Raw genomic sequence first — 27,446 nt, 5'->3', positions numbered from 1 at the left:
GTAGACCAGGCTGGCCTCGAACTCACAGAGATCCGCCTGCCTCTGCCTCCAGAGTGCTGGGATTACAGGCGTGCGCCACCACCGCCCGGGGACAATGGTCTTTTAACTACAACCCCAGAGGCCCTGACACCCTTTCCTGGCCAGTGTGGACACAGCATTCATGTACACAAATGCATACATAGACTCAGATATGCAAAATTAATAATATAAAAAATAAAATCTTTGAAAAAGAAAAATAAATTAGGTTAAATGTTATCTTTAAATATGTACTTGGGAAATGAGATGGTTAATTCTATAAAGACCATAAAAAGAGAAGAACCTCAACAGAGAAATAATATATCCAATAAATACAAATAGATAAGAATTCTCTCACAATAAGCTGTCAAATCACACAAACAGTAATAATGTCAAGCAAGAACAGACAAAGGGATTGAAAGTAGTGTGCTTATAGGACCTCTGAAGAACTAGTTCCTTTAAAATCGAAGTTAGGAATAAACTGCACTGCTCCTTTAGAGAAAAAGAATCACTATCACTACTGAGAAGGTGGCACTGCTCTTTCACCTTGAGCAGCTCCAAAGCTGTCTCATCAATAACCTAGACAACACTGCTGAGGAGAGCAGCCCACACTGCAATGATGAGAGACACATGTCTCAAGTGCAACTATTTTTCAAATGAAACTTAGTGAAAAGTAGAAAAACTAGACTGCAATATCACAACTTAATATTCAGCATACTAAACATATATAGCCAGTACTACTTCAAAGTATGTGAAAACAGACAATGGAGAAGTCTGACGCTATCACATTTCTATCACAGACTGTTCCAAAGCATTGCTTAATAATTTTTGTCTTGAGCTTTTTTTGGGGGGAGGGGGGTAAAAAAATGGGGAGGAGGGTCAGACAGCTCAGGGTGTTAAGGTACTTCCCACCAAGGCTGATGAGCTGAGTTTGGTTCCTCAGACCCACATAGAAGAAAGCCAACTTCTGAAAGTTGTCTTCTGACTTCCACATGTAAGTCACAGCACCCATATGTACCCACACTCATACACAAATATGTAATATAATAAAAACACTTTTTTTAAACTGGGGATAGACACTGGAGAAATGGCACAGTTGGTAAAGTGGTACAACTGTTGGCCTTGTAAGCACAAGGGCCTCAACTTGATACCCAGAACCCGACTTGAACAAGTCAAGCATGGCAGCATGTGCTGTGACCCCAGTGCTGGAAAGGCAGATAGGTGGATCCCTAGCTAGCACAGCCTACTTAGAGAGATCCCAGCCCAGGCCAATGAGAGATTCTGTCTCAAAACAAAGGCACCAAAAGAACAACTATGGGTGATGCCTTTTGCACTTGCAAAAGCATGAACACGGATATATACATACACATGCACACACAAAAATTACTTTTTGGAGTCTGGCCTCTTATTTTATGATCCTCTTGTCTTAGCCTCTTGAATGCTGGGATTATAGGCATGTGCACCACACCTGACTTCTTAATTAAAATGCCAAGTATTACATTTTGTTGTTGTTTGGTATGTATATCCTGGAACTTGATATATTGAACAGGTTAGCCTCCAGTTCACAAAGAGCTACCTCCCATGTGCTGGGATTAAATGCCTGTGCCACCACCACCTGGCTTAACATAACATTTTAAAAACCCAAGTGGTCAACAAGTTATTTATTGAGGTAATAATGCATAACTGTCAAGGGCAAGGACTCCTGGATCTGAAGCCTTGGTCTACTACTTAGTATTGAGCCCTGTGCTCCTTTGATAAATGATGAGGCTGTATGTATTTTCTGCTCAATTAAAATAATTACAACAGTAACTCACCCATAAGCTTATAATAAAGTTATTTAATAAATGTGTTGACAGGTAGCAAGTACATAATGACCTTTTATATACTTCCAAGTATATATTATGTTACATTTAATGTAATTACTATGGTAACTTTATGATATAGCTAGTGATGTGAGAACTAAGGATGGAAGCATAAATTCAAATCTGGGTTCTCGTGGGGCTGCTCCACTTACATAACAACTAATATTTGAGCTTACCTTTGTAATGCCAAGGACAATATCTATGGATGTAACAAAAGTGTTGGACAAGCCAGTTAGCTCACATCCAACCACCTCTGGTAAAGTAAGAGTAACTGGCAGACCAAGCATAACTGCTTCTGTTTCAATGCCTCCAACTCCTGTTAAGAAGGACAAGTACATCAGCAAAGGACATTTAACGACAATTCAGATTAGCCATCTTCCATTTTCAAATCTCCCACATCTCACGAGTGTTACTCACGTGGCATCTTACAAGGAGCTGCCACATTACTATCACTGTGGACTTTGGACCTGAACCCTTTATAAAGGATGACTCCACTTACTTAATTGAAAAAACTGGTATTTTATCCTAATATTAAATTTAAAAAGCATTTTCTGAGAATGTTATGAACTGTTCAATGACCAACAAAACACCTGGATAAGAATACAACCCAGCTTGTGCCTTAGTATCATGAACTGAAACTAAGAAAAAACCCAAGTTATAATACTCTAATACTCGATTAAAAAAAAAGTACAGTCTGGGGTACTTTTAGATTGATGAGATTCTACAAGGATTAGGGATTTCAAAAAGCAACTATGCTTAATCTTGAAACAGTTGTAAACAGGGATGGTGAGCAAGGCTGTGAGACATGAGAGATCATGAAGAACTGAACAAAATGGCCTGATGGATTTTGGGTCTATAAAGGCAGCAGGGGATGTGACACCACAGCCACCATCAACACTACTACAGACCTCACCATTACCCAGTGCGGGAATGCCTGACAGGGGTGCTGTGCTGGCAGTATACAATCTTTCTTTTTCAAAAATCATCTTTACTATAATTCAAAAAATCTTAAGTCTGTTCCTTTGTTGCTATGAGAAACTGTCTCAAAGAGGCTCTCTGCCCTCTGATAATAATTCCTTCTTAAAAATAAACCAAATTATACTGAGGTATTTACTTACCCCACCCAAGAATTCCCAATCCATTCACCATGGTTATATGAGAGTCTGTGCCAACTACGCTGTCTGGGAAGAGTAGGTCCTTCTCTTCAAAAACTACTCTTGATAAATATTCTAAGTTCACTTGATGAGCCATTCCAGTTCCAGGAGGGACGACAGCGACATTCTTAAAAGCTCCTGAGCTCCACTACAATTTGTTTGGATTTAAGAGACACAAGTGTTAGTACATTGTATAACTTTGTATTCACAATCAAGATACAAACAAATACTGACACTATAATGTTCAATATGGTCTGCTCCAAATTTATAATACTAAAAATACACAAATATCGAGCCTATGCATTTTGAAGATCATTAAAACCAAATTAAGCTGGGCATGGTGGTGTTTACCTATAATCCCAGCACTTGGAAGATGGAGGCAGGAGAAATCAGTTCAAGGCCATTCTCAACTATGTATCAAATTCTAGGCCAGGTACTGTGCTCTAAGACTCAAGGAAAGCCAAAGAACAAGACTGTGGATGGCTCACTTAAAATATGGCCATTAGCCGGGCGGTGGTGGCGCACGCCTTTAATCCCAGCACTCGGGAGGCAGAGACAGGCGGATCTCTGTGAGTTCGAGACCAGCCTGGTCTACAGAGCTAGTTCCAGGACAGGCTCCAAAGCCACAGAGAAACCTGTCTCGAAAAACCAAAAAAAAATATGGCCATTATTTTCATTATTTTTTATGCCAAATATAAGGGTTTCCAAAATAATATGGTAAAAGAAAGTTCCACGATTATAAAGCTTTTATTAAATACAAGTTTAAATATTAAAAACTGTACAGGTTTAGTATTTTATAAATGTTAATCAAGAATTCCTCAAATCATTTATACCTTAAAAAACTGAAGCCTCTCTCGATTTCTGCCGAATTCTATTTCTTGATTTTTTAACACTGTCTCAGGTCTAAAAGGATGAAAAGCTGGTATTAAATACATGTACTAGTAAAAACTCATTTGCCTTATGTCTAAGTCTTCATTCTCACACATTTAAAAAATGCCCATAAGTATTTTCAGTTCCTTTTTTCCAGAATTATTTTCTCTCTCAACAAGAAAGTCCTTTCTGCCTGATCCAGCACACAAGACAGCGACAGCTATGGAATTATTATCTTACTGAGTACAACAGGCAGCTTCCACATCAGCACTCAGACTGCTGTGGGAAGCCAGTCAGACCACGATAAAGGAAACTAAGCTGTGCTAGAAGGAAGAGGGCCGTGAGCGTGGTCAGAGAAAAGTGTGCACACTTTCACCCCCCTGGCTTCTGTGCCAGTTAAAACAGGTAGATGGGAACTGAGGTGCATCCTTAGAAATAAAAATACCACATTAAACACTTTATTCTGCAGTTATATTAAAAAATCAGGAATTTGTGAGGATGGATGGCTCCGTAATTAAGACAGCTTACTGCTCTTGCCGAGGACCCAGGTTCAGTTCCCAGCATCTACACAGTATCTCACAATCACCTGTAACTACAATTCTAGGAATTCTGATGCTCTCTTTTGGCTTCCGAGGGCTCCTGCATGTTTGTGGAGCATTTAAACTTACACAGGTATAAACATTACATACAAAATAAAATAAAGATTTTGTTGTATCAGTCATTTTGAATCAGTAAGCATTGTCAGAATGCTACTTTGTATATAAAAGTCAACACACCTAGCCATGGCGGGAAATGAGTATTAAGGAGTTATTATACAAAATTATTGAAACCATACAGCAAAGGAATTAGAATACATCTAATCCTTAGAAAGGATGTAGTATATCACTATAACCTAAAGTTTTATAAATAATACTAAACCAAGATTTTAGAACTAGACTGAAGTTGAAGATTCAAATCAGATTCAGTTCAAAGACAGACAAAATTACTGCATCACTTTGGCATTTACCATGTATATGTGTGAATACTTTTTCTAGCTACTTAAAACTTTAAATGTTTTAATACTTTTTAAGCCAAAAGTATTTTGTTTATTATATTTGTTTTTATTTTACTTTTATGTATATGTGGGTGACTATATATCTGTGTACGATATGTATGAGGTGACCACAGAGGTCAGAAGAGGTATCTGATGCCCTGGAATTGACGTTACAAATGGATGTTAACCACTGTAGCTTCTGGGAATCAAATTCCAGTACTCTGCAAGAGCAACAAGTGTTCTTAGCTATGAAACCATTATCTCTCCAGCCCTGTTTACTAATTTTTTTTTTAAAAAAGTTAGTAACTGACTAGTAAAGAGCAACAAAAAAACTGCAACTTTATAGCAGGTAAAAATGGTGGCACACATTTTTAATGACAACACCTGGAAGGCTGGGACAGAAAGAATGCCTAGAGCTCTGGGCTAGCCTGGCTCTAGAAAGCAAATGAGAAGGTAAGTTGTGAAAGCAATGCAACAGGAATCAGACATGAGAAGTATGGTATTAACTGAAAAATAACCTGGCAGAGAAAATATTAACAGAAACAAAGTCATACTCAGGCACTGGCTGCAAATGAAAAGGACACAGGATGGGCGTATTCTCAATTTGTGAAGAGAATGTTCCTGAGTTTCGGCTTAGTTCTCCAGAATCACACGATCCTCGGCAGGTAGTCTGGCCTCGGCACGGAAGCTTCTTAGGCTGCACTTTAAGTGGAGAGAGCTTTCCTGCTTTCTGTAGGTCACCACCTCCAGGATTTGGTGCATTCTGTATTGCACTATTATTTCAAAGAGGAAACAAAACAATAATGTACATACAAGTGAAAGAAACTTGAGCTTTAAAAAAAATTTCACATCAGCGAGTAAATGAGGTCCAAATGCTGAGTAGTAGTTTGAATGTAATTGCTCCCCATAATCTCATAGGGAGTGACACTATTAGGAATTGTAGCATTGTTGAATGGGTATGGTCTTGTTGAAGGAAGTGTGTCACTGTGGGGTGGGCTTTGAGGCTTCCTCCACTCAAGACAACATCCAGTGTCTCAGTCAACTTCCCAGTGCTTATAAGATGCAGGACTCTCAGCTACTACTCCAGCACCATGTCTGTAGGCCGCTAATGCTCCCCATCATGATGATGATGGACTGAACCTCTGGTGGTAAGCAAGCCACCCCAATTGAATGTTTTACTTATAAAAGTTTCCATGCCATGGTCATGGTGTCTTTTCACAGCAATAGAAACCCTAAGACAGGCTTAATGTTAGAAAAGTATTTCAGTTTATAAAAGAGGAAAAATAAGGTAGGACAGTGGTACACTTGCCATCTGAGGCAAGGGGACTGACAGGAATTCAAGGCTCACCGTGGCTGCACAGTAAGATACTGTCTCAACTCTCTCCACAACCCCAAACCGAAGTAGTTTATGTTCATGAAGGTAAAAACATAATCCCAAACACCTCATATAATCACAAACCTCCCCAAGAGCGGATGTAAATTTCTTCTAATTTGACATGCTAGAGGAGAAGTGAGTTCTTTAAGACAGAATCTCCCCATGTAGTTGTGGCTGGCCTGGAACTCCCCACTACACCAGGTTGACCTTGAACTCAAGAGATACACACCTATCTCTGCCTTACCAGTGCTGTGATTAAAGCCACACCCGACAATCATTTTTAATGTTCTATACCAATATGAGTAACACTGAGCAAATACAATATACTTTTTTGATACAAGGACTTAAAGAACATACAGTTTTAATACAGGGTATTGATTTCTTTCATGAGTTAGAGTAAATTTCAGTATTATTCCACTACTCTAAGAAATGTAAAAGACTACTGGCAGAGACAAGAAAGCTTCTGTAGCCTTCCCTTGGCCAACTACGTTAGAAATACACGAAACTTACTTCAATGGAAGGAAGACAGCATTTTCAATCACCAGTTAAAGGAATATCCTTAGATTTTCTCTAAAAGGTAAGTAAACTAAAACCAAAAAGGAACTGAAGCTGGCTGTGGTGGTGCATGCCTGGTATTCTACCGCCTGGGAGAGGAAGAGGCAGGAGTTTGAGGATGCCTGGTTTATAAATAGGGTTCAAGGCCCATCAGAGCTAAAAAGCAAGATCCAGACTCAAAAACAAAAACAGAGAGAAACAAAAAACTTAATTCTGATATTCAGATACCCATTCCAAAAGCGGGTTATAAGCATAAACACTTCCATCAAAGATGGTAACAGCAATACACAAATATGAAAACAGCTTTAAACTCAGAATAAGTACAGAAAATTACACTTATCCAAGTCCCATTGTTTTTTCTTTAATGTACAAGTCAGTTCTGAGCACAACAGGCTTTACTCTGTGCCAGAGCCATTACTCCTCTACCTCCACACTACCCACTCCCAATTAACCAGGGTGACTTTCCACACATGTATGTATTGCAGTACCATTTACTGAAGTCGATTTGTAAAGAATGGTCAACGGTGAGATCTGTTGGACAGGCAGGGTGGACTTTCTTAGGATCACCTCCAAGACTTTTTACTGCCTCCCTCATAGCAGCAAAATCCACCATTGCTGGTATTCCACTGAAAAATAAAGAATAATCAAATTACAGGTCTAAATGCTTAATACTCACTTGCTTCCATTTTTAAAACCATCTCTTTTTAGCTGTGTTATTTTTGATAATGTACTTCTGATTTAAAGTTAGATGTACCCCCTAGTTTAATGAGAATCAACACCAATAGTATCTGAGAACTTTAGGAGTAGAACTGCCAACATCAGAAGAGATGACTTTTGGAGGTCTAAGTGAACACCATAATTGGCTGTGCAACTCTCTCCTCTAGGCCCTTCCCCCACAGCCCTTGCATTATCTCAAAGCTATCCATAATAGCCTTTTTACCATTTTATATTCGCCCATCTGCATATATATGTAAAACAAACATGTACCAAATGACTTCAATATTTTTCATACTGAAGATACCACTCAAACATTTAGTTCAAGATTCACACTTCCTGGGGCTGGAGAGATGGCTCAGAGGTTAAGAGCATTGTCTGCTCTTCCAAAGGTCCTGAGTTCAATTCCCAGCAACCACATGGTGGCTCACAACCATCTGTAATGGGGTCTGGTGCCCTCTTCTGGCCTGCAGGCATACACACAGACAGAATATTGTATAAATAAATAAATAAATAAAAGATTCACACTTCCATAAATATCCCATAAACAGAACAGGAAGGGCCAGTCTTGCAGGGTGCTATAAAGAAACGGTAATTGATTCTGAGATGGAAGGCTACATATATGGAGGAATGAATGATATAACTTAAGAATTTTAAACAAATCAGCCCATACTGAGGATTCTACATGTGGAAATGAGGCCATCAAGTTAGAGGCAAATGCACTTACAATACAAAGTAATATAAAAATGAGGCTGTCACTCACGTAAAATCTTGAAGAACAACACGGGCAGGGAAAAAGGGCACTTCAACATTGCTTTGTTTGGTCTTCCAGTCCAAAATGTTCATAATATCTTCCTTTTTCATTAAAAAGCCATCACAATTTCGTACAGCAGCTTCCAACAGGACCCGTATTGAATAAGGCAGAATATCTGATTACAGACAAAAATACCACTATAACCAAGAGAACAGTCATATCTACACATTGCAGAAATTACAACAGCAAAATCTTCAGTATAAATATAGAAAAAGATAGAGTATCAACTAATTACTTGAGTATTTCATACTAAAGAATGAAAACACCCCTGTTGTCCCAATTAGTCTTAAATGTAAACTTGACATAGTCTAATCAATCGAGAAACTGCTTAGATCAAATTAGCCTGGGGGTTGTGTCTGGATTATTAACTAATGTCAGAGGGCCTAGAACACTGTGGGAAGTACAAAGTCCAGGCAAGGTGGTCTTGGTTTGGAGAAGGAAGTGAGCCAGAGTGCAAGCCAGAAAGCAGCTTCCCTCCATGGTTTATGCTTCAAGCTCCTGCTTGGGTTCCCACCCTGTCTTTCCTCAAAAATGGGAACCTGGAAGCCTAGGATGAAATAAATCCTTTCCTCCCTTAAGTCACTTTCAGGCATGGCATTTGTTATAGCAATAGAATAAAACTAGAATACCTATAACATCTTCAAGTGCAGGCACCAAGCAGACAGAGTGAACTGGAAGGAGGGTGAGGCTACATACTCTCAAAGTCTGACTTCAGCGACATACTCCAATGACTCCAGCGAGACTGAGCCACCTCCCTCAACAGTGATAAAACTGGGAACCAAGCGTTCAAGTAACTGAAACTATCTATGGGAGACATTTCTCATTCAAACCAGCACCGCACACAAAATAATACATGGATAAATACATTATTTTAAAAGAATTGCAATGTTTATAATTCACAAGAGCCAACAGAAGGAGCTGAACCAACATAATTTTGAACAGTATGACGTGTATCTGGTCATGGGCTAAGTAGATCAACCACCCGAAACACACTGGCAATTAGACTGCCGGGGGCTTCTGAGCTGGCACAGGAGAAACTGGAAAACTATGTAGTAATGCTTCAAATTTTCAAGTCAGAATGATTTTTGTTCCTGAAATTTATAAACAGGTGAACAATGAATAAATCCATTTTATTTCCCAAGTATCTTCCTTTCTTAAGTAGCTTGTGGAAGATATGCTTGTAGAAGAATTTTAAGTAGAAAAAAGGCGTATAGATACTATTCTCCACATGAGCAAGATTTGACAGGAAAATGTGAAAAAAAATGGAGGATAAGATGGAGTGTTGGCATGCCCTCTTACAGCTGGCAAGTAAGTGGCATAAGAAAAGCTGGTATTCCTAGGAGAAAAACTGACAAGAAGTCAAACAGTACTTGTGAGCCTCTGGACAACTTTAAAACCTGAGCAACAATTTATCAAGGAGTTAGGGTACGTGTGAAAAGACTCAGTTCACCTTAGGAGCATACTTAAATTATTTTTTTTTGAAATATTTATTTATTAATTATGTATACAATGTTCTGTCTGTGTGTATGCCTGCAGGCCAGAAGAGGGCACCAGACCCCATTACAGATGGTTGTGAGCCATCATGTGGTTGCTGGGAATTGAACTCAGGACCTTTGGAAGAGTAGGCAATGCTCTTAACCTCTGAGCCATCTCTCCAGCCCCATACTTAAATTATTTAAGTTGGTGGTACAGCATATTAAGGAGTGAAGACTGCTCAAGAGTCCAATTATAGCAGAAAATGCAGCAGACAAGAGTAAGTTCCGCTCTCCTTTTCCCTGGGCAGGACGAACAGAAAAGCCAACACCATCCAGTTCATGAGGTATGGGGAGATACAGATGCCCAATGACAACATCCAAGGTGAGAAATTAGGATAGTTCTCTGGATTACAGAGAGATAAATGAGGTGCTTCTCATCCATCATGCTGAACCCAAGATTGCTTTTTTGAGGAAACAATGGATAGAAATAATGGGTATTCTTTCTTTCTTTCTTTAAATAATGGATAATATTCCACAGGATACTGGAATTTGCTTATGTTAGTGTCTCTTTAGATGCTGAATCTAGAAGCAAATTGCCAATTTCTTGGAAAGATCTAAGATATTGGTAGACCTTTAGAGACCTTGTCTACAGTCTCTGAAGAAAAAAGAAAAAAAAAAGAAGTTTTACACAATACTAATCCCCAAGTATCTTACAGTTTTGAAAAAGCATCAGGAAAGACAGTAAAATCAGCAGACACAGAGTTTGAAGAAACTATGTGGGTGGAAAAATAAATGTCTAGAAGCCATAATTATTTAAAAATAAGCCACAGGCAGGTTACCTTCCTATATGTTGCTGGTCAGAGAGGCCCAAGTCATAAAAACTATTACTGCTGCTTTTGCTACATGCCAGAAATAAATGGTAAGTTCTTGTTGCTGCTTTAACTGAACAAGATGAAGAAATAAAGATGGAACTGAAACAAATGTTCCTTCCCTGTCTCTGACATTATGCATGCTCCTGTGGCAACTGTCACTGATGTACCTGCTTGAGTATGAACCCTGAGCCCTGTACAACCAACATGTCACTAGTGAACAGTGGCACTGGCTGTCACTGGTTTCCGATTTAAAGCCCACTCCAGGAGAGGGCCTGTGGTTTGGTTTTTTTTGTTTTGTTTTGTTTTTTAATTTTATCTCTACTTTTTTCATTATATACACCAATCCAAATTTCCACTCCCTCCCCTCCTCCCATCTCCTCCACTTATCCAGCCTGTGTTTGGTTTGTAAGCCAGGGCAAAGACCTGTAGCTCTGGAGGCCATATGCCCTGGTGGGAGGCTGCTGCTACTGTTTTGTTAAACAGATGTTATGTGCCTGTCAAATACATTCTAGACATCTGTATTTACTTCTGCACTTACTACTGCTGTCTGTTGTAGAGGGAGTCTTTTATGTTTTGCAGTGGGTGTTAGTTACTGTAGAGACTCTATAGTCAAACTCCCGAGAGTAAGTGACTATTCCTATAGCATAGCGGCCCAATGCTAAGCAATAAATGGGAGAAAACGAGACATGTACATTTCCCATTTCTATTCAAGGCTCAGGGAATAGTTTTACAGAAGGCACAGAAGAAATGGAAGAGGAGGAAGAGATGGGAGTGTTATGCAGCTGCATTCTTCATATTGAGACATTCTCTCCTGTAAAGAGGAGGGGGGCTGAGAAGACTCAGGAAGGGTCACAAGGCCTTTCCTCTTAGCAGTAAACAATCGCAGGGAGAGCAGAGACTCTATCAGCTGTTATGAATATCCCGTATTCCTGTAAGTAACTCAAATAACCCCCTGGTTCACCAAACATGACTGAAGTAATCTTTCTGGTCTGTTGTCTGGAGAAAAGAAGCATTTTTTTTTTTCAATTTTCCCCAAGAATAGCCACACAATACTTAGCTTTTCTGCATTTTCAGTTAGTCTGTATTACTTCCCTTATTCAAGAACTGCTTTTTTAAACAAAATCAATTAAACTGAGACATATTTTGCATCTTAAATTTTACCCTTCCAAGTGAGCAATTTAATATTTTCTTAGTTCATCCCTATCACATTATGTATCCACAGTTAATTTTCTTTTACTAAGTGGTACTCCATCACTCACCCTTGTGCTTCAGTTTACCAACTGTAGGATTTAGGGTGGTACAATTTTTAGCTCATATGAACAAGGGTTCCTATTTTTCTTGTGCACATACATAAGAACACTATGTACAGAGGTTTGGCAGTTAAGAATACTCGCTTCTACAGGAACCGAGTTCAATTCCTAGGACCCACAGACGGTGGCTCACAACCATCTGTGACTCTAACTCCAGGGGACCCAACACCATCCTCTGGCCTTCACAAGCATCAGGCACACACATGGTGCACAGACATACATGCAGGCAAACTACCCATATATATAAAATAATAAAACATAAATACACATAAATCTTTTTAAAAAGGACACTGTGTACATACAAAGGCTAGGCCATATGATAAGTTTATGCTTAGCCACTAGTTCATTCATTCACTGGTGCTATTAAGAAGGGACTTGAAGATGCTAAGTAAACATGCTCCCACTGAGCTACATCCACAGCCCAACTATCTTCCGAAGTGGTGGTATCCTTTTATATTCCCACCAGCAATGAATGAGGCTTCAATTTTCCATATCTTCCCTAATACTCATTTTGTCTCTGGCATCACACCCACCATGCCTAGTTAAGAATTCTAATAGCCTCTCAGCAAGTTAACAAAGCTAACAATTTCTCCTTTCAAACAACTTTTTCTATAGACTCACACAACAGCTCTCTGCAATTTTCTCCCCAGCATGTCATTTAAAGACAGTTTTCCATGCCTTCCAAATGATGTGCCAAAAGGCACTAAATTCCCTTTGTTTTCAACCTGTAGGTTGAGACCCCTTTGGCAAACCTCTATCTCCAAAAATACTTATATTATGATTCATAACAGTAGTAAAATTAGTTATTAAAAGTAATGAAAATAATTTTATGGTTGGGGTTACCAGAACATGATGTATTAAAGGGTTGAGAACCACTACTTTAGAGCAAAGAGTAGACAATGTTTATTGCCCATTTTAAAGATTCAGGTTCCATTAGTTCTCAGTTTCACATAGCCAGCTTCTATTACAGGTATTACACAGCCCTATTCAACATACCTGTTAAGAAACCAACACAGATATTGTCAACTTCTTCAAATGTAGGCTTACTTCTCACACGTTAGTGCTCTCCCTAGAAGTTCTAGTTGCTACTGTAGCTTCAATCATGCCTATCTACCCACCCTCACTCACTCCAGATCTAACCCATTCTACATCACCAATAATCCTAAAATGTTTTCTGCAGATCAGATTGGTTTTCTAAACTCCAAAACTACATACCTAGTTGCCTCCCGGTAAGTTCCCACTCAAGTGATTTCCACTCTGCCCTGGCTCCTTACTGCCACCTCTGGTTTTACCTCCTGTCACTATCATCCATTCAGACATCTATGTCAGCACAAGCATCGCAGCTGGGCTTGGGCACAGGCAAGATCAGAAGTATAAGGCTGCTGTGGACTAGAATAAAGTTCAAGGCCATCGTGGTCAACTTATTGAAACTCTATCTCAAAATGAAGGAAGGGTTGAAGAGTTCAAATGAGTGCGTGCCTAGCATGCTCAAGGTCTTAGGTTCAATGCCCAGTACAAGGAGTTTTTAAAAAGAAGCACTGTCCTTTCTTTTTGGTTTTTCAAGACAGTGTTTTTTCTGTGTAACAGCCCTGGCTGTATAGGAACTCAGTCGGTAGACCACTGACCTCAAACTCACAGAGATCCATCTGCCTCTGTCTCCTGAGTACTGGGATTAAAGGTGTGCACCGCCACACCTGGCTTTGAAACAATGTTCCTACCCATCTTTTTTGTCTATCACCATTCACAGTCCAAACTCCCATTACAAATTCTCAACCTTCAAGCCTGATCCACACTAGTATTTTCAAAATGTGGTCCCAGGGCTCCTGAGATTCTGAAATCCTTCCAAACAACCAAGGAGGTCAACTGAGACATTGTTTTCTCTTTTCCTTGTTAACATTTTGACCTTTCCAGTGTTTTGTTTTTCTTATTGTGGTGGTGGGAGGGTTATGTGTCACATTATGATCTTGGAGAACAGAGGACAACTTGCTGGAGTTGGTTCTCTCTATCACCTGAGACCCAGGGATCAAATTCAGATCATTAGGCTCAGCAGCAGTTCCTTAACACACAGATATTTTGCATGCCCTTCAATGATGGTTTAAAACCAATAGTGAAGCCCAGTAGTGGTGGCACACGCCTTTAACCCCAGCACTTGGGAGGCAGAGGCAGGCGGATGCCAGCCTGGTCTATAAGAGCTAGTTTCCAGGACAGACTACAAAGCTACAGAGAAACCCTGTCTTGAAAAAGCAAAAACAAACAAAAAACCCAACAGTGAGGCCAGGCTTTTAACAGCTCATGCCTACCATCCCAGCACTCAAGAAACTGAAATAGGATTTCCTTGAGATCAAAACTCCTCTGGCCTAGAGTGAGGCCCCCATCTCAAAACACCAACAGAACAAAAGCCACAACTGAGTGCTTGATGACTCAAGGCAGTGGCCGTAAACTGTACTAGTATTTATATGGTTTAATCACACAAAGACCAATTTCATTTAAGAATGTCACTGAAGCAAAGTGTTGATTTCTTAACATTTAGCTGCTAAAATCTTTTCTAATTCTGTGTGATGAAGTACATACACAGCCTTTCTGCTTAACATCAAAGTACAATGGCTGCGGTGGATGAAAAAGCTCTAAGGAAACTTGCTACTTGTAAGCTAATTAAAAAATAAACTTTAAGCTGGGTGGTGGTGGCGCACGCCTTTAATTCCAGCACTGGGAGGCAGAGGCAGGAGGATCTCTGTGAGTTCGAGGCCAACCTGGTCTACAAGAGCTAGTTCCAGGATGGGCTCCAAAGCTAGAGAAACCCTGTCTCAAAAAACTAAAACCAAACAAACAAAAAACACTTTAGAAAAAGTACAATAATTGCCTAATTGCCTGGAGAAAAACATTTGTGATACTATTAAGAGCTTCAAGTAAAATTTTTTTTCAAGTTTTCACTTGAACAACTCATAAACCACGGCTACTCAAATATGGGCAGTTAGCAGACATTTCTCAAATAAGTGCCAGGAATAATGACAAATGCCTTTAGTCCCAGCACTTGGGAGACAGAAGCAGGCAGATCTCTGTGAGTCTCAGGACAGACAGAACTACACAGGGAGACCCTATCTCAAAACAACAACAAAATAAACTTAACTATTAACTGTCTAGCCTTACACTGTCTGGACATTATATTTATTCATCTTTGAAATATTAATGTTGCAATGAGTTATGCAGATTGTGGTGGTTTGAATAAGAATGGCCTCCATAGGTTCATAGATTTGAAGGCTTAGTCACTAGGGAGAGGTACTATTTGAAAGAATCCAAGGATTAGGAGGTTTGGCCTTATTGAAGGAAATCACTGAGGGTGGATTTAAGATCTCAAAAGCCCATGCCAGTGCCTGCCTGCCTGCCTATGGTGCAAGATACAGAACTCACAGCTACTTTTCCAGCAACATGTCTGCCTGTATGCCACCATGTTCCCCACCATGATGATAATGGACTAAACCCCTGAAACTGTAAGCAAGCCCACAATTAAATGCTTTCTTTTAGAGCTGCCTTGGTCATGGTGTCTCTTAACAGTCGAACAGTGACTAATACCTTCCAAATGTATTACACAACTTATTAAAACAACAACAGCAGTTGCCAATTTCACTATGGCCTTCTCCACATGGAACTGGTGCTTCAACATTTTGTCAGCACTCCTTTTAAATAAACTCAGGAACCATAAATATCCTTGTGAGCAGTAACTTTAGGTCTAGTTCTGAAAGACCGCTATCATATATGAGAGAAAGTTGATGAAAGAAACCCAGGCTTCCAAGACAAGGCTAACTGGCTGCTCTAAGACTAGGCAATACAGGGTTGAGGATGTGGTTCAGCTGTAGTTGATGGAATGCTTGCCTGGCATGCATAAATCTTGGGCTTGATCTCCAGCACCATAAAACAGCATGACTATAATCCTAGCACTCAGAAGAGGAGGCAGGAGGATCAGGAGGAGTTTAAAGTCATCTTCAGCTAAATCAAGAGTACAGGGCCATCCTGGGCTGAGTGAGATCCATCCTAGGAAGGGAAAACAACAAAAAACTAAGCTAAGAACTGAGATTTCTTATTTGGGATTTAGGGATATGTATGAAGTAAGCACACCCAGAAGATCTGTCTTCAAATGATCTGAGTAGAAGGGACAGAAAAATCAAGTCCCTGGGAGAAAAACAAAGATGCCATCAGTACTGGCCCACTGCCTATTTTCTTGACAGTCAGCCAGATTTAACTGGTCTGAAAGTTGTATACCATCACAATAAATTCTACTTTGGCTGAGCTAGCAAGTGTCACTCACTTTCTTTTAATCAGAGACTAATCAGGAACAAAAGATGAAAAACAAAGCTAAAGTCAAACTCTAGAACACAATGTTCCAGGTTAAATGTGTAACTGTACCTGGTAACTACAGAGTTCCGTTATGTGATCTTTAGAAACATATGTACTGTGTATAGTTTGTAAGTAAGCTGGTCACTGCTTACCCAACCTACAGCACTTTCCAGAGTTCAGGGAAGATACAAGATTAGAGAATACAAGTTTACCCATCCAGCAGGATTACTGGGATCAGCAAAGGAAAACCAACAAGCCCAGCTAAAGCAATAGGTGAAAGTCACTCAGAGATATCACCTTAACTGGATGGCAAGCCATTCACAAAACACAAAGATGGTCGAGTGGTCATGGTGGGGACTTACTCATAAGTACAGTGAGTTAGACAGACAGAAGACTCAGGTAGACAGAAAAAAAGAGAGATATCAGTCTTCAAATGGCAAATAGCCTCTGCCTGGTTTTGTTAAGACTATATTTTTCCTCCGCTATCTTTCTGTGTCTGGAAACTGTACTGTATTTCTATAAAAGTCTGTTATTCATAGACCATGATAGAGACTGGGACAGCATATACTAAGAACATAAAAGTACAAGTGTGTGATGGAGGTCGAGAAACAGCACACTTTCAACCTAATGTATCAATAGCTTGAATTAAAAGTGTGTGTGTTGGGGCTAGAGAGATGGCTCAGAGGTTAAGTGCATTGCGTGCTCTTTGAAGGACCCGAGTTCAGTTCCCAGCAACCACGGGTGGCTCACAACCATCTGTAATGAGGTCTGGTGTCCTCTTCTACCCTGCAGGCATATATGCAAACAGAATATTGTATCCATAATAAATAAACAAATAAATATTTTTTAAAAAAAGTGTGTGTGTCTATGTTAGAAGCCAGGGATGTAGACCAGTGGTATCACATTTGCCTCGCATGTATTAAGGCCCTGAGTTCCATCTGCAAGGGAAGAGGGGCTAGAGTAACCACAAAGAGAAAAGCCAGCTGGGCGGTGGTGGCGCACGCCTTTAATCCCAGCACTCGGGAGGCAGAGGCAGGTGGATCTCTGGGATCCTAGCCAGTCACTTTAGTCACGCTTCTCTAAAGCTGCTCACTTAATTCTAAGGTTGACCTCCCTCCACATGCCCTTTGTCCAATGGCAATTCAGCTGCTTCAGAATGCAGTCTCTACTACAAGCAAGAGAGACTGTTCTACCTTGGGAATATGTATATTCTTAAATCAGAGAAAAGAGTCACCAAACTCCCTCAAGTTTCTGCTGAGCATACTAAAAAAGTACCCAATAGGCAACTCAGAAGTTTAAAAACACAGTTTTCCATGAAAGTAATCAAGTCAAAATATTGTCAAGATCTCATGAGTGTCCACTTCCACACCCTGAATAAAAATTTGAAAAGCAAAAGGTAAAATGGCCAGAGACCAGCTCATCTCTGTGATTAAGGCTACTGTGGTCTACACAGTGAGTTACAGGACAGCTATGACTATAGAGAGACCCTATCTCCAAAAATAAATAAATTTTAAAATAATTTTTATAAAGATAAATGACATTAAAAATAAATAAATTTGCATTACACCCTGTCTAAAGACTAAGAAAGGGCATTAGGAGTGGTGCACACTTTTTTTTTAAATATTTATCTATTATGTATACAATATTCTGTCTGTATGCCATTGTGGTTGCTGGGAATTGAACTCAGGACCTTTGGAAGAGCAGGCAATGCTCTTAACCTCTGAGCCATCTCTCCAGCCCATGGTGCACACTTTTAATTCCAGCACTTGGGAGGCAGAGGATCTCTGTGAGTTCGGGGCCAGCCTGGTCTACAAGAGCTAGTTCCAGGACGGGCTCCAAAGCTACAGAGAAAGCCAATGTTGAAAAATCAAAAACCAAAAGAACATTAGGTTAGTGAAGCAGATGGTATAGGCTGGCTTACTCATCATTTATTCTCAACAGTTCTATCTTTTTTCTTACCAAGAAATCTTAAACTGTTTTTAAAGGTATTTTATTTATTACAGTTATAATAAATATAACTCTGGTAATTATGAGAAAGTAGTACATATAGATGTCCATGACAGCTTATCTTCTATCAGATAAATTAACTTTTGTATTATTATTCATCCCCTTTCATTACAGTGGCTTTTGATTCCCTACTGATTACGTTTCTAGGTCATCTTCAAGTGGGCACATTTCCAAAAATTATCCTGAGAGATTATTTATTCTCAAGTACAAAATACTACCCTTATATATGGCTTTTATAAATTGTTCAAATTGGGTTCAAAACACTTTTAGATAAAGGAAGATGTAATTTGGATGGTAAAGTGCTTGCTTGGCGTGGAAGAGGCCCCAGGCTTGACCCCCAGCACTGCCTAAATCATGTGTGGTGCCACATACCTGCAATCTCAGTATTTGGGAGATAGAGGCAAGGAGAATCAGAATTTTGAGGCCAGCCTGGGCTAGATAGTGAGTTCCAGAATATACTGGGCTACATAAGATTCTACCTCAAAACCAAAACACATAAAAAGCAAAAATCCTTTGAGGCCAGTGTGGTGGCTTAACTGAGAATGGCCCCCATAGGCTCATATACTTTAGTATTCGGTCCCCAGTCAGTGGGACTGTTGGGGAAGAACCGGGCACTGTGGCTTTGTTGGAGGTGGTGTCACTGGCGGTAGGCGTTCAGGTTTCAAGAGACCAGAACCAGTTCCAGAGCTCTTTCTGAGTTGTAGTTGTGTCTCAAGATACGAGCTTTTCAGCTACTGGGCAAACACTGTGCCTGCCTGCCTACCAGCTGCCATGTTCCCTGCCATGATGGTTTATGAAGACTAAACCTCCGGAATGGTAAGCCCCAAAGAAACTGTTTTCCTGTTAAGTTGCCTTGGTCATGGTATCTTGCCACAGTAATAGAAAAGTAATCAGACAGAGAGAATCACGTATTTTGGAGAAAAGAGTTTATAAAGAAAACCTATTGTGCATGTGTGTATATGTATGTGTGATATATGCCTGTCTATGCATGTATGTACAACAAAGATCAATGTCAGGTGTAGTTCACTATTGCTTTCCACCTTATTTTCTGAGAGAGATAGGGTCTCTCACCTAGAGAGCTTGCCATGTTGGCTAGACTGGCTGGGCAAGTGAGTCCCAAGGGTCTGCCCGTCTGCCCCCCAGAGCTGGAACTACAGATACATATGACTGTGCTGAGCTTCGCATGTGGGTTCTGGAGATCTGAACTCAAGTCCTCAGGCTTATGTGGCGAGCACTTTACCACTGAGTCACTGCCCCAAAGCCGAAGACCCCTCTTCCTTTTCTGGTAAATAATTTTCTAAAGCCAACACAAAATCATTAAGGGATAGAATAAATGAAAGACAAGTAGTACAAGAAATAAACTAACCTCTCTTATCTACGAATTACTGCAACAGAAGGTATCAAGGCTACTGCTTTCATTATGGGGGTTAGTTTTTTTTTTTTTTGATTTTCGAGACAGAGTTTCTCTGTGGTTTTGGAGCCTGTCCTGGCCTCTGTAGACCAGGCTGGTCTCGAACTCACAGAGATCCGCCTGCCTCTGCCTCCCAAGTGCTGGGATTAAAGGCGTGTGCCACCACCGCCCGGCAAGGGGTTAGTTATTTTTGAAGCGCAATCTAATTCTAAGATGGGGATCTTCTAAGACATTAAAAATTATCCACATTGTCTCACAATGAACCCAGACACACTATACGTGACAATGTAGAATACTTAAATTCATAAAAATCTACATTGCTTATAAAAGAGAAATAAAAGGATTAAAGGAAATCTCCAAACTGTAAGGCTGGGCACATATTTTTCATAAAGCTTTAACAGAAAGTTCACCAGCAGCCATGCTTCCTTAACAGGTCTTTGGTCTGGCCGAAAAGTTACTCAACTTTCAACTAAGTCAAGAGCTGGGCTTGGTGGAGCATTCCTTCAATTCTAGCACTTGGGGGGCCGGACAGGAATGACAAGAGAGTTCAAGGCCAACCTTAGGCACTTAAAAGACCCTGTCTCAAAACACAACACAACTAAAACTCAAAGTCAAGACTCCACCCATCCAATGCCAACAGGTTAACTTTCTTCTGAGACGCGATGAAGGTCTGACCCCAGTTAGGAAGGTGCAAATGTTTATCAAAGTGTCAGAGAACCACACTATGTAGTGAAGAACAATTTAAACCAGTGGACTCACTTGATGATCCTATTCAAAGATGGTGTAAAGAATAATCAGAGGCTCTGGGCACTGGTGGCAAACGCCTTCGCACTCAGCACTTGGGAGGGAGAGGCAGGTGGATCTCTGAGTTCTAGGTCAAACTAGTCTACAAAGTGAGTTCCAAAACAGTCAAATTCTACAGAGAAATCCTGTCTCAGAAGCAAACAAACAAATAAACAAAAACCATACAAATAAAAAAAGAATAACTTGAAGCACTGGCCACTTGAAAAAGTTAATGTATACTTTAAGTCACTATAGAATATTGCTATGCTTTCTTTTAAAATAAATTAGCTTCTTGGGGGGGAGAGGGTGGGAGAGTCCATTTAATTAACTAAACTCTTTAAAGGAGAAATTAATGTATGGGTTTCCATTTTCTTCAACCAGATGTCCCAAGGGAAGTTTTGTAAATAAGAGCTATGGGTAGGTGTACCTGTTACCACACGGTGGAAATAAATTTAAAATGTCTTCAGCTCTGCTTGACCAATGTGCATAATTATAACTGTATTATTATTTACATATAATTATAATTACCAGAAACCGAAGCCCAAGAAAATGTAAGGCAACATTACCATATTTGGTGCCTCCAAGTTTAGGTACATTGAAGAACTTCTTATGTGAACTGTCATCCAATGTTTCAAGAAGGTACTCAAAAGTGTATCCTGGAAGAAGAGAGAGGAAAAAAAGAGCAAACTTTTCACCAAATACAGTTACAAGGTATTTCTTATTCTTTTTTTTTTTTTTTTTGTTTTTTTTTTTTTTTTGGTTTTTTCAAGACAGCGTTTCTCCGTAGCTTTTGGTTCCTGTCCTGGAACTGGCTCTTGTAGATCAGGCTGACCTCGAACTCCCAGAGATCCTCCTGCCTCTGCCTCTGCTGGGATTAAAGGAGTGCGCCACCACCGCCCGGCTCTTATTCAAAGAGAAAACTCCCCAAAATTTTGTTCTGGAAAATGGAAATGTTATATTTGCATTGTCCAGCAAGGCAGCTACGAGGTGCAAGTGGCTTTAAGTGTGGCTGCAGTGTTGGAGGAGCGGAGCAGTCCACATTATAGACACAGGCTCGTGTCCACCATACTGGGATAGCTTAATCTAAACCATGGCTCTTGTCAAGTAAGAGATTTTTGTCCATTGAGACACGGTGTGCCACTGTAGCCCAGGTTGGACTTAAGCTCACTGGCAATTCGTGAGTGCCTCCAACCAGAGGCACACATCCTTCCTCTGTCTCGTGAGTGCTGGGACTACAGGCAGGAGCCACCAAGCTCACTCAGTGGCTTTTCACTCTTAAAAATGTTAAAAGTCCAGGAGACAATAAGGATGGTTTAAAAGATTAAACCATTAAACCAAGCATTTGAAAAACATGCCCTGAAAATTGCTTAAGTAGAGAGAGAATGTTTTGAGAAAACTATTGTTAGGTTTTTAAAAGAGTCCAAAGAAGAGGCAGGCGGATCTCTGTGAGTTCGAGACCAGCCTGGTCTACAAGAGCTAGTTCCAGGACAGGCTCCAAAGCCACAGAGAAACCCTGTCTCGAAAAACCAAAAAAAAAAAAAAAAAAAAAAAGAGTCCAAACACAGTTAACAATCCAACAATAGTTAGAACACTATAAAGATTTTTAAAAAAATAAAAATAAAAAGACCATCAAAATATTTAGATAAATTGGTACATTACATTCTCCTAAGAGCCATGCCCTTATGGTTACGCACTAATTCAATATGCCCCCTACACTCAGGGTTGTGGGGAAGGGTGAAGCAACCTTGGGGTTGAAAAGATTTCATTGTGCAGACTCATTATGTGGATGGGCGGGACCCCTAAACACTGCGACTATCTTCCTCCAAAAGGAGAAAAGATAAGCACAGTCCACTCGGAATGGATAGTTTTTCTTTTGCGGAGGGAGGTGGATGGGGGAGGAGACTCGGTGCTGCAATAATCTGGGAACCGGTTGACTAGCGTTCAGCCTCGACGGCGAGCCCCTCACTCCACTTCCAGAAGCCAAGAAAGAGGGAGGGACTCCAGGCTGCTGAGTGCAATGAACAACCACCGGCGTGAAACCCAAAGGAGGGGACCCAGGTCTTCCCCACCTCAACGCTCACAAAAGGGGGGCGGGTAGAGGAAAATGTGGGCTTGTCCCGATACCAGGAGTTATTCCCGGGGGCCTGGAGGCTACCGATAACAAGCAGCGGCTCCCGACCAGGGTTTAGCGGGACGCGAGCGGAGAGGCCTGGCTTTTGCGGCCTCGGCCCTGAAGGGGGAACAACCAAGCCCGAGCGCAGGGGAGACCCCCGGAGGACCGTAAGCAAAGCAGAGCGAGGGCCACGGCGGACGGCAGCGCACGCCTCCAGCCGCCAGCGCTAAGGCGGCAGCCGGGAACTGACCTGCACTTGGAGAGTCCATCGCCGGAGACCATATTATCCCTGCCGGGAGGGGGCCGGCAGGGAAAGGAGGGGGAGGCCAGGCCGGGAAGCTAGGAAGGAAGGCAGGCGGACTGGCAGGGGAAGGAGGAAGGAAGCAGTCTCGCGCAAACACCGCGAGAGCCGCAGAGCTGGCCCAGGGTCGGAGCTCGCGGGACCTGCCTGCTAACTCTCGCGAGATCTTAGGACCGGTGTGTGGGGGGGAGGGGACGCAACAAAGAAAGAGAAGGGCGGAGCCAGCCAGTAGGCGGGTTCCTGCGCAGTCTCCGCAGTTCTCCCAAGCGGGAGTGGGCTCTGGGGGCGGAGACTCGGGAGGTAATAGGTTTGGCTCCGGGGCGCTACAGGGTCCGTTACTTTATTGTAACCAGAAGTCTCCTGTGAGGTTTTGAGGTCTAGCGACGTCTTCAGGGTGTCCTTTGGAGGAAAGGGTCAAGACCGGAAGGACAGCTTAAGGAGAATTAGCTCTGCTCCCTACCCCCACCATGGTAAAGCCTTGTGTTAAGCCGTGATGTCTGGGGAGCCCACTTCCGGATTCTCTAGAGAAGACGGCCAATGAATAAAATTGCCTTACTCGCCTATAACTTCAACTTTTCTCTTCCTAGTAGCAGTTAGTTAATCATGATGGTGTCTTAAGCCCCTTTGCCCCAGCCAGGGAGAGTCCTTACATTTTCCTGTCTGCTGCTTTGTGCCTTGGTTAGCTGACTCTCTGTGTGAAAGTTAGGGATAACTACTTGCTAATACATTTCCCACACCTTGCTTTAACTGCTCTTTTTCTTTTGTTGAGACATAACTCCCAACTATTCTCTACTTCCTGCCTCTGAGCCAGCTTCATCTCGGTGGTCTCTGCCAGAGCCTTTCTCTGCCCAGCCTCAAAGGTACTGATGCGAATTCTAGCTCATGTTTTGCACCAGATCTCATTTTCTCTGGCTCACTTCGCCTCTCCATTGGCTACAGTTATTCGTTCATATGTTGATGCTTCCTAGCCTACCTGTAACAAACTCATTTCCCAAGCTTGGAAAATGCCCTAATACTTGTTACCACAAGCACCTCGTGTGCAAAAACCTCTCCAAAACAATCACGACAACCCTCAAGCCCTCTTGTGCTGCCGGTTCCAGTGAATGGCACTGCCCGAGCTCACACCAGCACATTGGTCTTGACTACCCCCTCTTCCACCATGACCGATAGACATCCACTTGATCTGTTTGCTTTCTAATTATTTCCCTTGTTACCACCTTGGTCTAGACAACTATGACAATCTCCTGAAAAAAAATTCTGGGGCATGACTATTGTAACCATGTCCATGACACTGAAACAAACTCAAAAGAGCGAGCTAACTGATCTCAGATACCAAGAAACTGACTTAAGGTTTGAACTCCATTCAGATGGGAGCAAGAGCTCATATTTAACTTAGATGTTCACGATCTGGTGTCCCATACCTATAGTTTATACTCTGACATGCTAAACTTCTGGCTGAATTGCCTCGTACCTCTAGACTATCTCAGTTTCCTTCTCTTGGAACACTTCCGTGCATTGTCAGGCTAACCCTAACTAATTCTTCAAGACTCGATCAGGTTGGTTTTTTTTTTTAAGATTTATTTATGTGTTCTACATGTTACGTTATGACATGTATGTATGTCGTCTGTGTAACCGCCCAAGGAGGCCAGAAGATAGTGTCAGATCATCTAGAATTAGTTATACACAGCTGTAAGCAGCAAGTGCTCTTAACTGCCAACCCATCTCTCAAATCCCATGGTTTTTATTACTTAGTTGGGCTTTTAAGAATTTTTTAAACCGGGCGGTGGTGGTGCACACCTTTAATCCCAGCACTTGGGAGGCAGAGGCAGGCAGATCTTTGTGAGTTCGAGACTAGCCTGGTCTACAAGAGCTAGTTCCAGGACGGGCTCCAAAACCACAGAGAAACCCTGTCTCGAAAAACAAAAACAAAAAAACAAAAAAAAGAAAGAATTTTTTATTGTGTTCCTGGAGATTGAATATAAGAGCAGAGAGAGCTGAGCTATCTCTCCAGGCCCCCAGGACAGTCTCTTTCTTATACAATCACACTTTGACAACTAAATTCAAGAAACTTGGCATTGATACAGTACTATGCACATTTACATTTTATGAATTTGAATAATCAAGCCTTATTAAATTCTCTAGTCAAACATTGACACAGTTTACAACCAATACTCAAATTTTCCCAGTTGTTTCAATTGTCTTTATTTTTCTTTTGTTTGTTTATTTGTTTTGAGATACAGTCTTGCTGTGTAACACAAGCTGATCTGGTGCTCACCACATAGCCCAGACTAGCCTCAAACCCATGGCAGTTTTCCTGCCTCAACCTCTCACGGACTGGAATTACAGATATTTGGCACCATGCCCAACTAATCCTTTTTTTCTATAAACTTTTTTCACCTCAAAATCCAATCCTATCTAGTCTATAACTTAGAACAGTTTCTTAGCTGTTTATTTTCCTTGGAGCTGTTGGTATTTTTCAGAGCACGCTAGCCAGTTCTTTTGCAAAATGTTTGTTAGTTGGAGCTTGCCCAGTTGTTTCTTCATGCTAAGGTTTGTTAGGGAGTCCAGCTTTTTGGCATTGTGTCACAGCGTTGTGATTACAAAGTTCATGAAAGTTGGTGCAATCAAATTAATGACAAAAAAATCATGCTTTATTTATTTACAATTTAAAGGTTTTTATGGCAAAAAAAAAAAATATGAACTGGCACAGCCACTTAGGCCACTGGAATGACATCTACTAAGTATGTGTCAGCAATGTCACTCATGACATTACTGCTTATAATAAGATTTGAAGCAGTTTCAATGCCAACCCCAGGAACATAAAGGTGTGCTACGAGGTGTTAAAAGTGCCGGGCGATGGTGGCGCACACCTTTAATCCCAGCACTTGGGAGGCAGAGGCAGGCAGATCTCTGTGAGTTCGAGACCAGCCTGGTCTACAGAGCTAGTTCCAGGACAGGCTCCAAAGCCACAGAGAAACCCTGTCTCGAAAAAAAACAAAAAAAAGTGACTTTGAGCCGTGTGTATTAACATACAGGTTTTAACAACTATACATGTGTATAAATGTATGCCTCTCTAATACCCCAACTTCCTCTGAACATTCCCAACACGCCTCCCTCCTCCCTTCAATAATTCAGTGAGTTTAATTAGAGCCACTTGCATATCCACAAGGGTGGGCTTATGTACAGGATCAAGGGCAATGTACCTCTGGCTATACCCCTGAAGAAAAATAGCCACCCCCAAGCAGCTATTACTCATAATAAAACTCATATTACTTTATGGTTCTGTGTTGGGCCACATTCCTAGTCATTCTTGGTCATGTTTCCTCAAGGCTTGGGCTGGACTCACCTGAGAGATGAAGCATTTGGGGCAGGAATGCTATGGAAACAATGTCATCACGACGCTGTGCTCTTTCTGGTTCACTGCTCCGGGAACCACCTGATTTCACTTAGTTCCCTTTCTGTTGGTAATCAAGTTGCTTCTTGCAGTGGGGGACAAAGAGACTTTTGTTTGGTTTGGTTTAGTAAGGGTGAAGCTGGAAGCTCTCTCAGACTTTGGAAATTTCGTGTGACCATAGTAGCTTGCCCAGAGGTCTGCCATGTTCGGCCAAGGTATAGTTTAGTTCCATTGTCAAAGCCTGTTTGATTGTTGATATTTCCACAATACATAGTGTTGAATATTAGGGAAATAAAAAGCAGGATAAACACAAGTGCTGCCATTCTGAGGATCACTTTTAAAGCCACTGCTGCATCTGACCATGGATAAGATAAGAGCAGCTGGTTGCCAGCCCTGGATGTGTGAAATCAAAGAGGGCCATTGTGCAATCAAAACACGGAGCTGTGTGTTCTGCCCAGCTAGCAGGACAAGTGCAAACTCAGGGTTGTTTTTTCTCTTCACTAATAACAACTTTTAACTTTTTTCTTTTTTAGAAAATAAAAAAAAATACAAAATGAAATCTATAAGTTTTTAGAAATGGAGGTTGCCAGGGTTATGCTTGGGCAGCTGAGGATGGAAGATTGCCCCAAGTTCCAGTCTAGCCTGAGCTATAGAGTGAGAATTTTTCTTAAAAAAAAAAAAAGTGGGGGAGGGGGGTTGGAAATTGACTGAAATTTCTGCTGAGAGCAGAAAGTAAAGAATGTTGATGCAGGCTTATGGCAAAGAATACCTTCTTGGATGTGTTCTAAGACAAAAAACAAAAGCAAAAGGTACAAAAAAAAAATAGAAGAGATCTTTATTCCCCAGGCTCCTACAGCTCTTGCTCCTATTTTAAAGAAAACAAAAACAAAACAAAACACAGACCTGCTATTAGCAAAAAGAACAAGAACTTAAGATTCAAAAGTACTGCCGGGCGATGGTGGCGCAGCCTTTAGTCCCAGCACTCGGGAGGCAGAGGCAGGCGGATCTCTGTGAGTTCGAGACCAGCCTGGTCTACGAGAGCTAGTTCCAGCACAG

The 27,446-nt window shown here is 41.2% G+C and overlaps 1 protein-coding gene across 1 annotated transcript in view; it reads right to left on the bottom strand.

Moving 5' to 3' along the window:
• The window catches only part of Ireb2 (iron responsive element binding protein 2), a 41,911-nt gene extending 18,804 nt beyond the window's left edge, over positions 1 to 23,107 (bottom strand). The window contains exons 1-8 of the mRNA XM_005347380.2: positions 22,946 to 23,107; positions 21,149 to 21,238; positions 8,342 to 8,507; positions 7,353 to 7,490; positions 5,489 to 5,707; positions 3,865 to 3,934; positions 2,996 to 3,179; positions 2,054 to 2,193 (exon numbers count right to left, since the gene is read on the bottom strand). Coding sequence (XP_005347437.1) covers positions 2,054 to 2,193; positions 2,996 to 3,179; positions 3,865 to 3,934; positions 5,489 to 5,707; positions 7,353 to 7,490; positions 8,342 to 8,507; positions 21,149 to 21,238; positions 22,946 to 22,964 — 1,026 coding nt within the window. The 5' untranslated portion in view covers positions 22,965 to 23,107. The remainder of the gene's footprint in view (positions 1 to 2,053; positions 2,194 to 2,995; positions 3,180 to 3,864; positions 3,935 to 5,488; positions 5,708 to 7,352; positions 7,491 to 8,341; positions 8,508 to 21,148; positions 21,239 to 22,945) is intronic.
• Positions 23,108 to 27,446: the final 4,339 nt, after the last annotated feature.

The sequence above is a fragment of the Microtus ochrogaster genome, chromosome 5, assembly GCF_000317375.1.
Source record: "Microtus ochrogaster isolate Prairie Vole_2 chromosome 5, MicOch1.0, whole genome shotgun sequence".
In the NCBI taxonomy this organism is placed as follows: Eukaryota; Metazoa; Chordata; class Mammalia; order Rodentia; family Cricetidae; genus Microtus; species Microtus ochrogaster.
Note: the sequence above shows the minus strand (reverse complement) of the source record. Positions and strands in the feature narration are given on the sequence as shown.